The sequence below is a fragment of the Delphinus delphis genome, chromosome 5, assembly GCF_949987515.2.
Source record: "Delphinus delphis chromosome 5, mDelDel1.2, whole genome shotgun sequence".
Taxonomy (NCBI): Eukaryota; Metazoa; Chordata; class Mammalia; order Artiodactyla; family Delphinidae; genus Delphinus; species Delphinus delphis.
Genome location: NC_082687.1, coordinates 42,161,345 through 42,173,675, shown reverse-complemented (window position 1 = coordinate 42,173,675; position 12,331 = coordinate 42,161,345). Strand labels below are relative to the sequence as shown.

At 39.0% G+C, this 12,331-nt stretch overlaps 1 protein-coding gene across 7 annotated transcripts in view; it reads right to left on the bottom strand.

Moving 5' to 3' along the window:
* Nucleotides 1-335: 335 nt before the first annotated feature.
* The window catches only part of RASGEF1B (RasGEF domain family member 1B), a 577,487-nt gene continuing 565,491 nt past the window's right edge, over nucleotides 336-12,331 (bottom strand). For 6 of the 7 annotated variants that reach the window (XM_060012284.1, XM_060012287.1, XM_060012285.2 and 3 more), the window contains 7 exons: nucleotides 12,164-12,266; nucleotides 10,391-10,470; nucleotides 10,150-10,245; nucleotides 4,990-5,085; nucleotides 4,497-4,620; nucleotides 3,270-3,342; nucleotides 336-1,688 (listed from right to left, as the gene is read on the bottom strand). In XM_060012284.1, the coding sequence (XP_059868267.1) occupies nucleotides 1,664-1,688; nucleotides 3,270-3,342; nucleotides 4,497-4,620; nucleotides 4,990-5,085; nucleotides 10,150-10,245; nucleotides 10,391-10,470; nucleotides 12,164-12,266 (597 nt within the window). In that variant the 3' untranslated portion in view covers nucleotides 336-1,663. The other variant, XM_060012290.1, reaches the window with a different exon arrangement.

Sequence of the window (12,331 nt, the reverse complement as noted above, 5' to 3'; positions counted from 1 at the left end):
AAAGGTCTAGTTCAAATCTTTGTGTCTCTCATTAGTTATACGGCCGCGGACAAATTATTATTATTATTAATATGCCTGTTTCCACGCCTAAAAAGCGAAGATGATGATCCATGGCGAACACTTAGAAGTGCCTGGCAAGTGATGCTTATTAACTGTTTACTATGATTGAGTTTCAAAATATCAAAGGCCCACGCACATACTCCTAAAGGCCACTTCCCCAAGGGCAGACACATTTTCAGCCGGTCACTTGAGTTGAACAGCTGAGACTGCAGCTCCCCCAGTACCCCCCACCAATCCCATCCATTAAAGAAAACAAAGACACCACAACTCCTGGCCGCAGAGTGTCAAATATATTGATGGTTGTAAAGGGACAGCTTGGAGACATTTTAGGTCTGCTGAGATGGCGTGCAGCATACAGACATGCTCTGTTTTTCTGAAACCATGTCATTAAGTTTGCAAATACATCTCTGTTTTGAACATGATGTCTTTTTTTTTTTTCATTAGCACAGTTTACTACTACAGTTTCTCCTACAGTAAATAAATATAATGGCTGTTTGCAGAGCCACTACAGATTTATTTAGATGTTTAACAAGGTGAACTATTTCACAATTAGTTCGACCTCTGAGTCAACAGCAAGATGTTTTTCATTTGTTTTGTTCACTGCTCTCGTGGGCGGGGGTTATCTTTTCCAATCTGTTCTCTGTTCACATGTTTAGTCGCCAACAGACTATGAAAGGTAGTGAAAAATAAGTCTGTTTAAAAAATTAAACTGTAATTAGGCCATGGGTTTTTTCCCAAGACCCTTAAAGTCAGATAATTTAAATTTACAAGAGGAAAAAAAAATAGGCATCATGGAAAACTAAGTAACAGAAACACTACTGAGAAACACATCTGTAGAACACAGTGGTCAGCTGTAAACAGCTCAGAAGGGTAAAGAAAACAGAAGGTCCTTCTAGAATGTTACACAGTCCAATGACAAACTCTGCTTTTTTTTCTAGTGGCTATTTTCCTACCACAGTGTTAGCTTCATTATTATATTAAATAACTTATATGGGTAAAAAGGAGTTTGCTAACCAGCAGCCAACTCAAAACCTTGTAGGAAGAGGGAGGAGGGGAATTCACAACACAGCCCGAGCTCAGGGAAACAAAGTCTGCAGTTGGCATCCAGCCAGCCTGACCCCTCCCGGCAATACCACTGAGCTGCAGTTTGGGATCTAAATGGAGGGCTTGCTTCCCCTCCCTCTTCTCCCTTTTTCTTTTAAGTTAACAAAGAAAACGTGGGCTTCCTAAGAGCCAGCACTCAGCTGGGCAAGTCCCATTAGCAGCAAATGTTGAACCAAATTAAAAAACACACACACACACACAAAAGAAAGCTCCAGCCAGATGCAGAGCTGTGATTCACATGGAAATTCCAGGAGATGAATCATTGCAGAGCTGGGATCTTTAGAGGATTCTTCCTCAAGTGTCCTCAGTGAACATTACAGTCTCACAAAATCTGAGTCAGTCTGTCAGCTGTGGGGAATAAGGTCCCCGTCTGCTCTTGAGGGAGCGTGCTTGCAGGGACTTCATGATTTTTTGTGGCACTAGATGCCCGAAAACAAAGGCCAGAGATGATGATCTGTTTGAACGCAGCAGCGGCTAGCAGCAGCCAGCATCCTGTGTGTTAAACTCTGCCCAGGAGGCTGGACCTGAGTAATAAAGAAGATAAGATAAGAAGGAAGGTAGCAAATGATCTGAATGAGGATGAAAATCCTCACCTAATACTAGTTTCATCTTTCCCATGTTTGAAGTTTGATTTTACATAGTTTAAAGTAAGTCAGACACAGACAAACATCATATGGTACCACTTGTATGTGGAATCTAAAAAAATGATACAAATGGACTGATTTACAAAACAGAAACAGACTCACAGACATAGAAAACAAACTTATGGTTACCAAAGAGGAAAGGTGGGGGGAAGGATAAATTAGGATTTTGGGAATAACATACACACATTACTATATATAAAGTAGATAAACAACAAAGAACTATACTCAATATTTTGTAATAACCTATAAGGGAAAAGAATCTGAAAAAGAATATATATATATATATATAACTGAATCACTTTGCTGTACACCTGAAATTAAAACACTGTAAATCAACTATACTTTAATAAAAAATAAATTAATTTAAAAAATTTTTTAAAGAAGGACAGAAAAATATTAAGCATTGAAGTCCTTCAGGTTTTCTGGGAGAACTGCTAGTCACTTAAAATAAATATATATTAGTGGAGATGGCCAAAAACCTAGCCCAAGATCAAGTTAATGAAGGCTCCCAAGTGACTATGGGAAGAAAAGAAAATGGGTTTGTCAACCTGGTACAAAAAGGCACATGGGACTTCCCTGGTGGCACAGTGGATAAGACTCCACGCCCCCAATGCGGGGGGTCTGGGTTCAATCCCTGGTCAGGGAACTAGATCCCACATGCATGCTGCAACTAAGAGCTCACATGCTACAACTAAGAAGACAGTGAGCCACAACTAAGGAGCACTCCTGCCACAACTAAGACCCAGTGCAACCAAATAAATAAATAAATATTAAAGAAAAAAAAAAGAGGCACATGTTCCCAGAGTCTCTTAGTAGAAATACACATACAGCAATTTTGGTTATAGTAATACTATATCCTGGGCTACTTTTGCCCATTAAAGCATCTCAGATGGTTAAAATACAAACTTACCTATCCTAGTTTTGTTTGAAAACACTACAGATTAACAACATTTTTAAATTTGGAGAGATTCTGTATTACATTTAAAGTCCCAGCTCTCTCCCAAACCAAAGAGGGGACCAAGATCTAGTCGATAAGTGACACACTCCAATTTACTGAACCAGCTGGTACTTGGGTCTCTTTGATCTCAGGTGAAATAAGATTTTACTGTTAGAGCTATTCAGAAATACAGTCTGAACTTCTTATCTTTTAGATGAAGAAAATGTGTCAGTGCCCTTTTTAACATACCACAGGGTAATTTCAGTTCCTCATTCCATAAAATAATGGGAGAAAGAAGAACAGAGTCACTATATATTTGCCAGTACTAAAAAAAAAAAAGACAATAAAACTGAAGGATGGCAATGAGGATTCCAAGCCACAAAGATTCAGTTAACAGGAGATAAGCTACAGAGAGGACTTGGAACTCGCAGGCAGGGACTCCCTATGACAAGCACGCAGCTTTCTTCACTTAAGGGCAACGTCTTTATTAGATCTGTACAGCAATGAGAAGCAATGAGACCCACCTTAAGGACTTCCATCTGTCTTTCTCTATATGGTTTTCAGGTCCTTCACTCTCATAGGAAGCCAAGTAGAGAGCTACAATCAACCAAAAGTACGAATGCATTAACGCTGAAGCCTTTTCCTGATATATTACCCACCTCCATCCATCCCCCATTCAACCTGAACCAAACCCTACAGCAAAACACACTCCTTAAAATATCAAATTACAACCGGGGAGCTTTAAGAACACAGAATATCACACTTTGCCCCTGACTGACCATCTCAACACAACCCCAAGGGCCTCTTAGGCCAAGAAGGCACTTGGTTAACTAAGACAATTTATGAGGCAAAAAAAGCTTAAAAGGCAAGCCACAGGATGCGATCATACACTCACATTTATGTTCTTTACAAAGAAGGGGGATGCGAAGGGGAGCCTTTCCTGTTAGCTTTTTAAAAGACATTTTAGCAGGTAAAAAGTCAGGTTTTCTAGGCCAATTTTTCACTCTTCTAATGTTTTTCTCTTTAATATTAAGTCAAAAAGAATTCCAAAGATTTAAAAGCTTGTTATTAATCCTGTTTGTAGAGGCTAATAATAATCAAGTCCCCTCTGGAATGGGTCATATTAATTCAAAATGTTCTTCAGTCATTATCACAAACACTACCAATCTACTATGAGAAGTAGTTAATAATGCTATTGATTTCTACAATATTAGGTTATAACAGATTAATATAATCAATCCCCAAGTCTTTTACAAACTTTAAGTTTCTGGTCAGTTTTTTGGACACAATCACTGTTTCTGCCTCAAATTTCCTAATGTTTTAACAGGTTAAGACTTTCCACTGTTTGTTTTGACAAACAGCAGGGGCTAGCAATTGTTTTGTTCTTCAAATTACCTTGAATGTCAACATATCATGAAACACCTTTTTTCTCCATTAAAGCAAGCCTAAACAAGGGCAAATAATCCTTCAATAACTTTCCATTTGTGCCCAAAGCTCTGCAGATCTAATATTATAAAGAATGTTTAAACACAGAAACGTACTGCTTATCGGTGAATAGTGAGTGCCTGACACAAATATTTTAGGGATAAATCATACGGTTTTCTGTGCAACAGAAAATTCTTAAGATGGAATAAGTCAGAAAACAGGCCTCATACTACATGAGGAACCTGGCACCAAGCATTTATATGCTGACTTCCTGATCGTAGGGTCTGTGGATGCTGGTGGCGGCCCCGGCTGGACAGGCTACCCACCATCTTCACTAAAGACTGGTACTGTGAGCAAGTACTGTAAGATCTTCCGGTCCCTCTCAAATGGACACTCCACTTGCTTCCATGTCATGAATTCACTCACTTGTTTGGCCAGTTCCCAAAATTTCTAGAAAAGAATAAAATGAAAGTTGAAGTTAAAGGCAGTTATCAAAAATCATGGGCTTGGATGAGATCACTCCATTTAATGTTCTCCTCTGGCTTCTAATCTTCTGAACTCCATAATTTTCTTAATTTAATAAAAATTAGCAATAGATATTTGCTAGGTAGAGGTCCAAATTTACTCAAGTACCTCTGGATAATAATTTATAATAATGGTGCAGCTAATTTATTCTAGTCAGCATTGTTATCTTCTTACAAATTAGTAGGGAAAGAGAAAACTTGGCTCGAGAACTTCAGAAGCAGCTTAGATGGCCTGGGCGCTCTACAGTTGCTGGAGAAGCTAGCCCTTCTCTGGGCTCAGATCTTGCAGCCTTACCTCAAAGTTGACATGGCCGTTGGGAAGGCGGTTGGCACACCCCTCATTGAGGAAATAAATATCTTTGATTAAAAGACTGAAGAATGGTATCACAATCTAGAGAAAACAAAAAGCTCTGGTTTGTTTTGGGCAAATAAACATTTAGACTCTCATCAAACAATATAAGAAGTTAATGAACAGCATTGACTCTGGATTACAGACTAGGCTATAATTAATTAAGACAGGTACAGTGTTTCCTTTGCCTCCCATGAGAGCAGTTTCCTTCTTTATATAGTTTTGCATAACATGAAAATGCTGTTAGTAACCAAAATGCAGCAAAGATGGGTGGCAGTGGGAGGCAGATTGGCTTCACATTGTTGCTAGTTCCCCCCATTTTTCTCAGGGCAATAGCATATAATCAAATCTGAGAGTTCTAGCTATAATCAAAGAAAAAACATCTAAAAGAACTCTTACTTTTCATTTAGTTAGAGCAAAATATTAATAGAATACCTGCCACTGCAGGTACTAAGAGCTTAAGATGTGTGACCCAGCTCTCTGTGAGAATCTGTACTGTTTTTATCATTTAGACATCTACATTTTAGATGAACTTTTTCTTAGAGGAACATTTTCTTTTCCCTTGAAGATACTGCTCAAGATAACATGAGAGCACAGGGTTTTTGGTAATAGTTGCTACAAACTTCCTGTTGAGTAAACCTGGCCTTCTTGTGACACAGCAGGTAAGCACCTGTTCTCATGGGAAATCACCGAAGTGGTACCTTGCACAATATGTTGTGAGGCAGGCCCAGGTGAAGGAGGAATATAAATGTGCCAATTAAAATTAATGGCTGTTTAAAAAACAATGAGTCTTCTTTAGTAAGACTTTCCTGCCTCACATCTTTGGTTTGATATGGTGGTATTTAATTAATTAATCTAAAATAATAATCTCTAAGAGAGTACTCAAAATTCTACGAAGACCAGAATGAACAAAGAACAAAGCTCTTTGTTCTTCCACTTTGTAACTTCCACTTTCTCTCAAACACCAACATGCTTTTGAAGATTCTAAATGTGCTACAATGTAAATAATGCTGCAGACACAAATCGTGGACCTATGTTGTTTACCCAAGAGCAGGTTTTTGAAGGTTCCCTAAGCTTATGACTCATGTGGTACACCTATACTAGATGAATGACGGGTCTGGAAAACAAACATTTTGGCTTGTACTTAAAAACATTAAGTATCAATTTTCACTTCTAGGGGGCAATTCAGATTTTTCCCCTAAAGTCATTTAAAAAAAGATAGGCTTTGATTTTTTTTGTTTCATTGATCTCTGAAAATAGCCAAAATGAATCTTCAATTTCGACAGCCCTTTTGAATATACTTTTAATCATTTGCTATTGTCTGGAAGTCTCTAAACTGAATTCGTAAAGATTCCCTCATTACCTTCTCCTTCAAATATTACTGACTATATCTCTATTATTTTAGAACTAAACAGCCATGGTAACAAGGATGAAAGCACACCCGAACTTCACCTCTTTGCAAGACCACTTGTCACTGGGGGGTGCTGGGCTTTGGCTCTGCTAGACCTCAGTTTAAAATGTGGCTCCACAACTGACTGGACGTACAAGCCAGGAGTCCGCCACCTGTGGCCCAAGGGCCAGCCCACCTCACCACCTGTTTTGGAATGGCCTAGAAGCCACACATTTTACATTTTTAAATGGCTGGGAAAATATCAAAAGAATAATATTTCATGAGCATGAAATTAAATGAAGTTAAAATTCCAGTGTCCAGACAGCTTTACTGGAAAACAGGCACACTCATCCGCTCACCCGCGTACCGTCTATGTCTGCTCTTGTGCCACCACATCTGAGCTGAGTAGTTGCAACAGAAACCGTATGGTTTACAATGCCTAAAATATTTAGGATCTGGCCCCTAAGAGAAAGAGTTTGCCAACCCCTGGTATACGCCTAAGAAAGCCTAGTTTCCTCACCTTAAAATGGGAACAGTACCTCACTGACTTGTGGTGAGGATTAAATTCAACAACACAGGTTTGACCTCAATTAAGCATTCCCCCCAAACCAGTGGGCCCCATACAAGGGGACAAGTATTACTGATATATCATCATAAGGAAAATGAGGACTGAATTATTATCAGGATGCAGTATCTGCCTAGTGTAACAGCTTTTAAGCAAGAACTTTACTTCTGTGCCCTGTTCTGTAGTGCTGGGCCGTGAGATTCACGTGGTGTTGATCACATGAATCATTTTATATACATATATATATATATAATGGAATAAAGAAACTGTAGTATATATGCTTGTATGTATATATATTATATATATGTGTATATATGTGTGTATATATAAATATACAGACACACACACACACACTACAATTTCTTCATCCATTCATCCATCAATGGACATTTAGGTTGTTTCTATCTTTGGCTTTGTAAATAACGCTGCAATGAACAAGGGGGTACATGTATCTTTTCTAAACATACAGTGTTTTTGTTTTCCTCGCATAAATACCCAGAAGTGGGATTGCTGGATTGATCCACTATTAATTGTCTGAACCACTCTTCCAAGAACACAGCGATAGAAACAATCTCCCTTATGATCATTCCTGTGCTGTTCCTTATGCCCATATGCCAGACAGAAGTCTCACAGTCTTCTTCAACGTGTCATTTCCTCATGGATGGTTCCCTTCAGATGTGCAGCCCCCACATAAATCTACCACTGTAAAAATCGGGAGACTGTAAGGGCTTCGGATTTCCAGAGTGAAGGTGGATGTACAGGCTACTACAGGAGCAAAAGTTTGCTTTCTGAGAGGTCTTTCAATGAAGGCTTTAGTGGGAGAACGTCTCAAGTAGTAATGTTCTCTAATTCCCTTTCACAATATTCTTGGCAACTACACCCTAAACGCATTATCAGTTCCACAACTAGAAATGAATGCTGATGATCAGAAATGGAATGGTGAAAGGACTGAAAACCATGCACTTGTACGAGAAGTGGTTAAAAACCAGGAGACACAAGGACTCACAGAAAAAAACAGCAATTTAAAGATCATTTAATGGCCCTGATGTGAAAGATAGATTTTTTTCTATATGGTACCTAGAGATGTGCCACATTGGCCACCTAAACATAATTCAGAGAATATCAAAGATTATATTACTTTATTCACACTGCCAGGAAGACTTTAAAATAGGAACTGACTTAGGAATGAAGAGAGTCTACCCTCACTTCAAAAAAGAAAACAGAATCCCAATTCTCTTGAATAAAAGGTGAATTTTTATCCCCAAATGTTTTCATTTATAGCCTTTGAGACCACTTGTGAAAAAGAAATGGCGTATTGCTTTAAATTGGTGGTGGGATCATTTGTTTTACGAACTACAGAACACAATCCATACACTCACACAAAACTGGTTAAAAAACAACAAAACTAAAGCAGACAGAGTTTAGTAAATGATGGAAAGGGTAAATACTGGAAAAAGCTATGAGAGTTCCACGAGTACAACGTTCAGTGAGACCTTTGTGGGAGGGCTGGACTTCAGAATTCCTTTGGCCAGTACTGCAGCTCCTGACCAAGAGAGATGATTCTACAGCCTCTTCCTCGCTAAGGCAGAGGCCCTCTAACTCACGGAGGTCCTGCAGAGAAAGCCTTGCTTCCAACACGGAGAGGTGAAGAAAAGGCTGCAGACAGCCTCCCACAGGTCTTCACACTTCAGGGTACTGGGATCCTCCCATGCATGTGATCATTTCCCAAAGGTTGAAAAACTTCTGATTCGATTTTTCTCAAAGTAGTCACAGGAGCACTGGGATGTGGGCAAATAAACTTTATATTTTTCTTTTTCATTCTCCTCATCCTTGTTCTTTCTCAAAGAGCTTTAACCTTCTTTTTAAATTTTATTTATATTTTGGCTGCGCTGGGTCTTAGTTGTGGCACACGGGATCTTCCTTGCAGCATGCGGGATTTTTTAGCTGCAGCATGAGAACTCTTAGCTGCGGCCTGCATGCGGGATCTAGTTCCCCAACCAGGGATTGAACCTGGGCCCCCTGCATTGGGACCTCAGAGTCTTACTCTTACCCACTGGACCACCAGGGAAGTCCTGGGCAGGTAAACTTTAAAAGCTGGTAAACTCCCTCAGGCTAAATCGAGATAGTTATCTCTGCTTCATCCCTTCTCTGACCTTGTTTCTTTATCAAAATAATAATAATAATAATAATGTATTTACAATATCTCGCAAACATTATCAGAACTGATATTTTGGGTTTTGTTGAGAAGCAATTTAGCATGTTTAAAAGGTGGGGTTTCTTTTTGTGTTTGTTTTTATTTTAGATCATGGTGGCTGAAGCTTTTTGGGGGAAGTGACTGAGAGGCCCTGAAATTTTTTACCCTCATTTTCGTTTATTTGTTGAAGACATAGTTTAAGTTAGAAGATGGATAGAATCTAAGCAGAAAATAACTTTCATCAAGCAACCTTCATCAGCCCATTTACTGCAACCAGGTATTTACTTTTCAAATAACATGATCTCCAAATGTCAAAATGACTTATCCTTCCCATGTATGAAATGTGCCAATGAAGGACCCTCTGAGTCAGAAGTACAGTTGATCCAAGATAATGTGAAATTGTTTAAGGGCAGGGCAGATAGAGTGAGGCTCATTCATCTCTCAGACATCATCTCTGTACCTTTTCTGCCACCCACATATCCAATTAGTAACAGCAGGCCTAATGCTACAGCAACTAACCTACTTTCTGAACATAAATGACTTAACCATGGGAGGTAAGCTAATTCTTTAAGAGAAAAGGTTACATTAAGTCAGCCACCTTGTGCAGTGTGTAAATGTCTGTTTTCCATTTAATCAAATTACTCTCCAATGCTATTAGTCATCTTAACATAGGACTTAATACTTACTGCTTGAAACGCAACTATGACACATTACAAAATAGTCATTTAAATAATGCAATAATAACATTTGCAAATTTCTCCACCAAGTTCCCTTTCCCTCTCCTCCTTCCACCCTTCCTTTAGCACTCCCCTTCCCTCTGTGGCAAGTGATAAAAATGTCTACAGCACGCGGCCTTGCTTTCTTAGATCTAAACTAAAAGAAGCTCGGTACAGTAGTTCACATTTCAGTGCAACACATGGCAACTCTACTATGAATAAAACTCCTTTAAACCCATACCTTCTCTCTGCTGCTATGAGCAGTTAAAGACCTTTGTGCCGCCCCACGAAGAGCTGTTCGATAATTGTAGAAATTGCTTGAAGGGTCCATCTGATGCTGAAGACAAAAGAGAGGAGAGTATTAACTACACACTTCTCACCTGCAGAAAGTTTACGAGACCTCACTTTTAACGCCACATAAAAAATTCCAAATAATTCAGGCGCAAAATGTTACGTAAGAGCAAAACAGCAGCTCCACATACCTCAAGAACGTCAAACTTCGCTGTCTTCACTTTGGCCCAAGTTTTTTTCAGTCGAGAGACTGGGCTCATATTCATGCCAGCTTCCAATTTAAAATGGAGGGGGAGAAAAAGAAGGTGGAAATAGAGAAATAAGAGAGGTCATTCTAACCTATGTTCTGAAAAAGTGTTCATTACTAAGTGGAAGGAAGTTAACTTTATACAAAAAACCTGCCAAATGATTTTCCAGAGTAGTGGTCCCATCTCATACCACCACCCATGTCTGAGAATTCTACTTGGTCCACGTCCTCACAATATTTGGTTCAACTAGTCTTCTTAATTTCAGTCACTCCCATGTGTGAAATGCTATTTCACTGTGATTTTCATTTTAATTTGTATTTCTCTGATGACTAATGATGTAGAGCATCTTTTCATATACTTACGAGCCATCAGTATATCTTCTTTTGTGAAATGTCCAAGTATTTTGTCTTTTTTTTTTTTTTTTTTTGGCGGTACACGGGCCTCTCACTGTTGTGGCCTCTCCCGTTGTGGAGCACAGGCTCCGGACGCGCAGGCCCAGCGGCCATGGCTCACGGGCCCAGCTGCTCCGCGGCATGTGGGATCTTCCCAGACCGGGGCACGAACCCGCGTCCCCTGCATCGGCAGGCGGACTCTCAACCACTGTGCCACCAGGGAAGCCCTTTTGCCCTTTTTTTCATTGGGTTATTTGTCTACTTAGTATCGCTTTGTAGGGTCCTTTATAGATTCTGAGTACAAGTTCTTTTTTAGCTAGATGTATTACAAATACTTTCTCCCGTGAAATGGATTGCCTTGATATTTTCTTAACAGTACAAGAAGGGAATTAAATAATCTTCTATTACCTAGACTGTGGATCTTTCAGGTCTTTGATGTAGATGAACATCTGTTCACTATTCTCATGGAGTAAGCCAGATAGAGACCTGAAGCTTGGCCAGTATTTTTATGGGGGAGATAAAGGGGAAAAAGAATCTTTTTAATGGAAAAAAGAATTGGTGAGAGGGATTTATTAGAATCAAAATTATTGAATTAAATCTGGTAGATTCTCTGGCTTCAAACTGACCCTGACTCTGAAGAGTCAGGCAAATATTCAAATATTTACTGAGTACCTAAAATGTGTAGCATAGCCATATCATTTATCATATAAATTAGAATATTTTTTAACGGAAGAGTCATTAACCATAATTGTGGCAAGAAAACAGGTATAAATTGGGAAAACCAAGACAGTGTTACCCCCTGCCCTATGTTTATAGAATGAACAGTCACTGGCATTAAAATCCCCATGATACAGAGGAGGAGCAAAGTTTATAGGCTGGGCTAATAAGGTCGGAGGAGGATAAGTACTAGTGACTTGGGTAGTCAGAAATGTTCCAGCTTCTCAGGCTGCCCTCTTGTCTTGCTGATGGAATCATTTGATTTAGTCCCAGATCATATATTTCTATAATGCTTGATACACAAGCTACTCAAACACTTTCTAAAATCCTTAATTTAGGCACATATCTCATGTGTAAGCCTTTATACATAAATATTCAGATGAGGATAAAGTGACTAAATGTATTCCATGAATTCTTATATACTTAAAAAAGATTACACATACTTGTACCAATTTGGATATTTAAAGCATTCTGGACGTTCTGAAACAAGTCTAGATTAAACAATACAGTTTTCATTAACAAAACTGTACTATCTGCAAATTTTCAGTGGATACATTTCACAGGATCTATAAAAATAAAGGACTCATATCTCTCAGAAAACACTCACAGATTATTGCCATCAAGGAATTAAAGTTGCCAATGTTAAAACACTCCCGAGCTACGTCAATGAAATACTCAATCATCCTTGCTCGGTGCTTCTTCTTTACAGGCTGTATAGAAAGAGAAAAAAGAGGGCAGTTATCCAACATGTAGACCCAACAGATGTAAAAAGTAT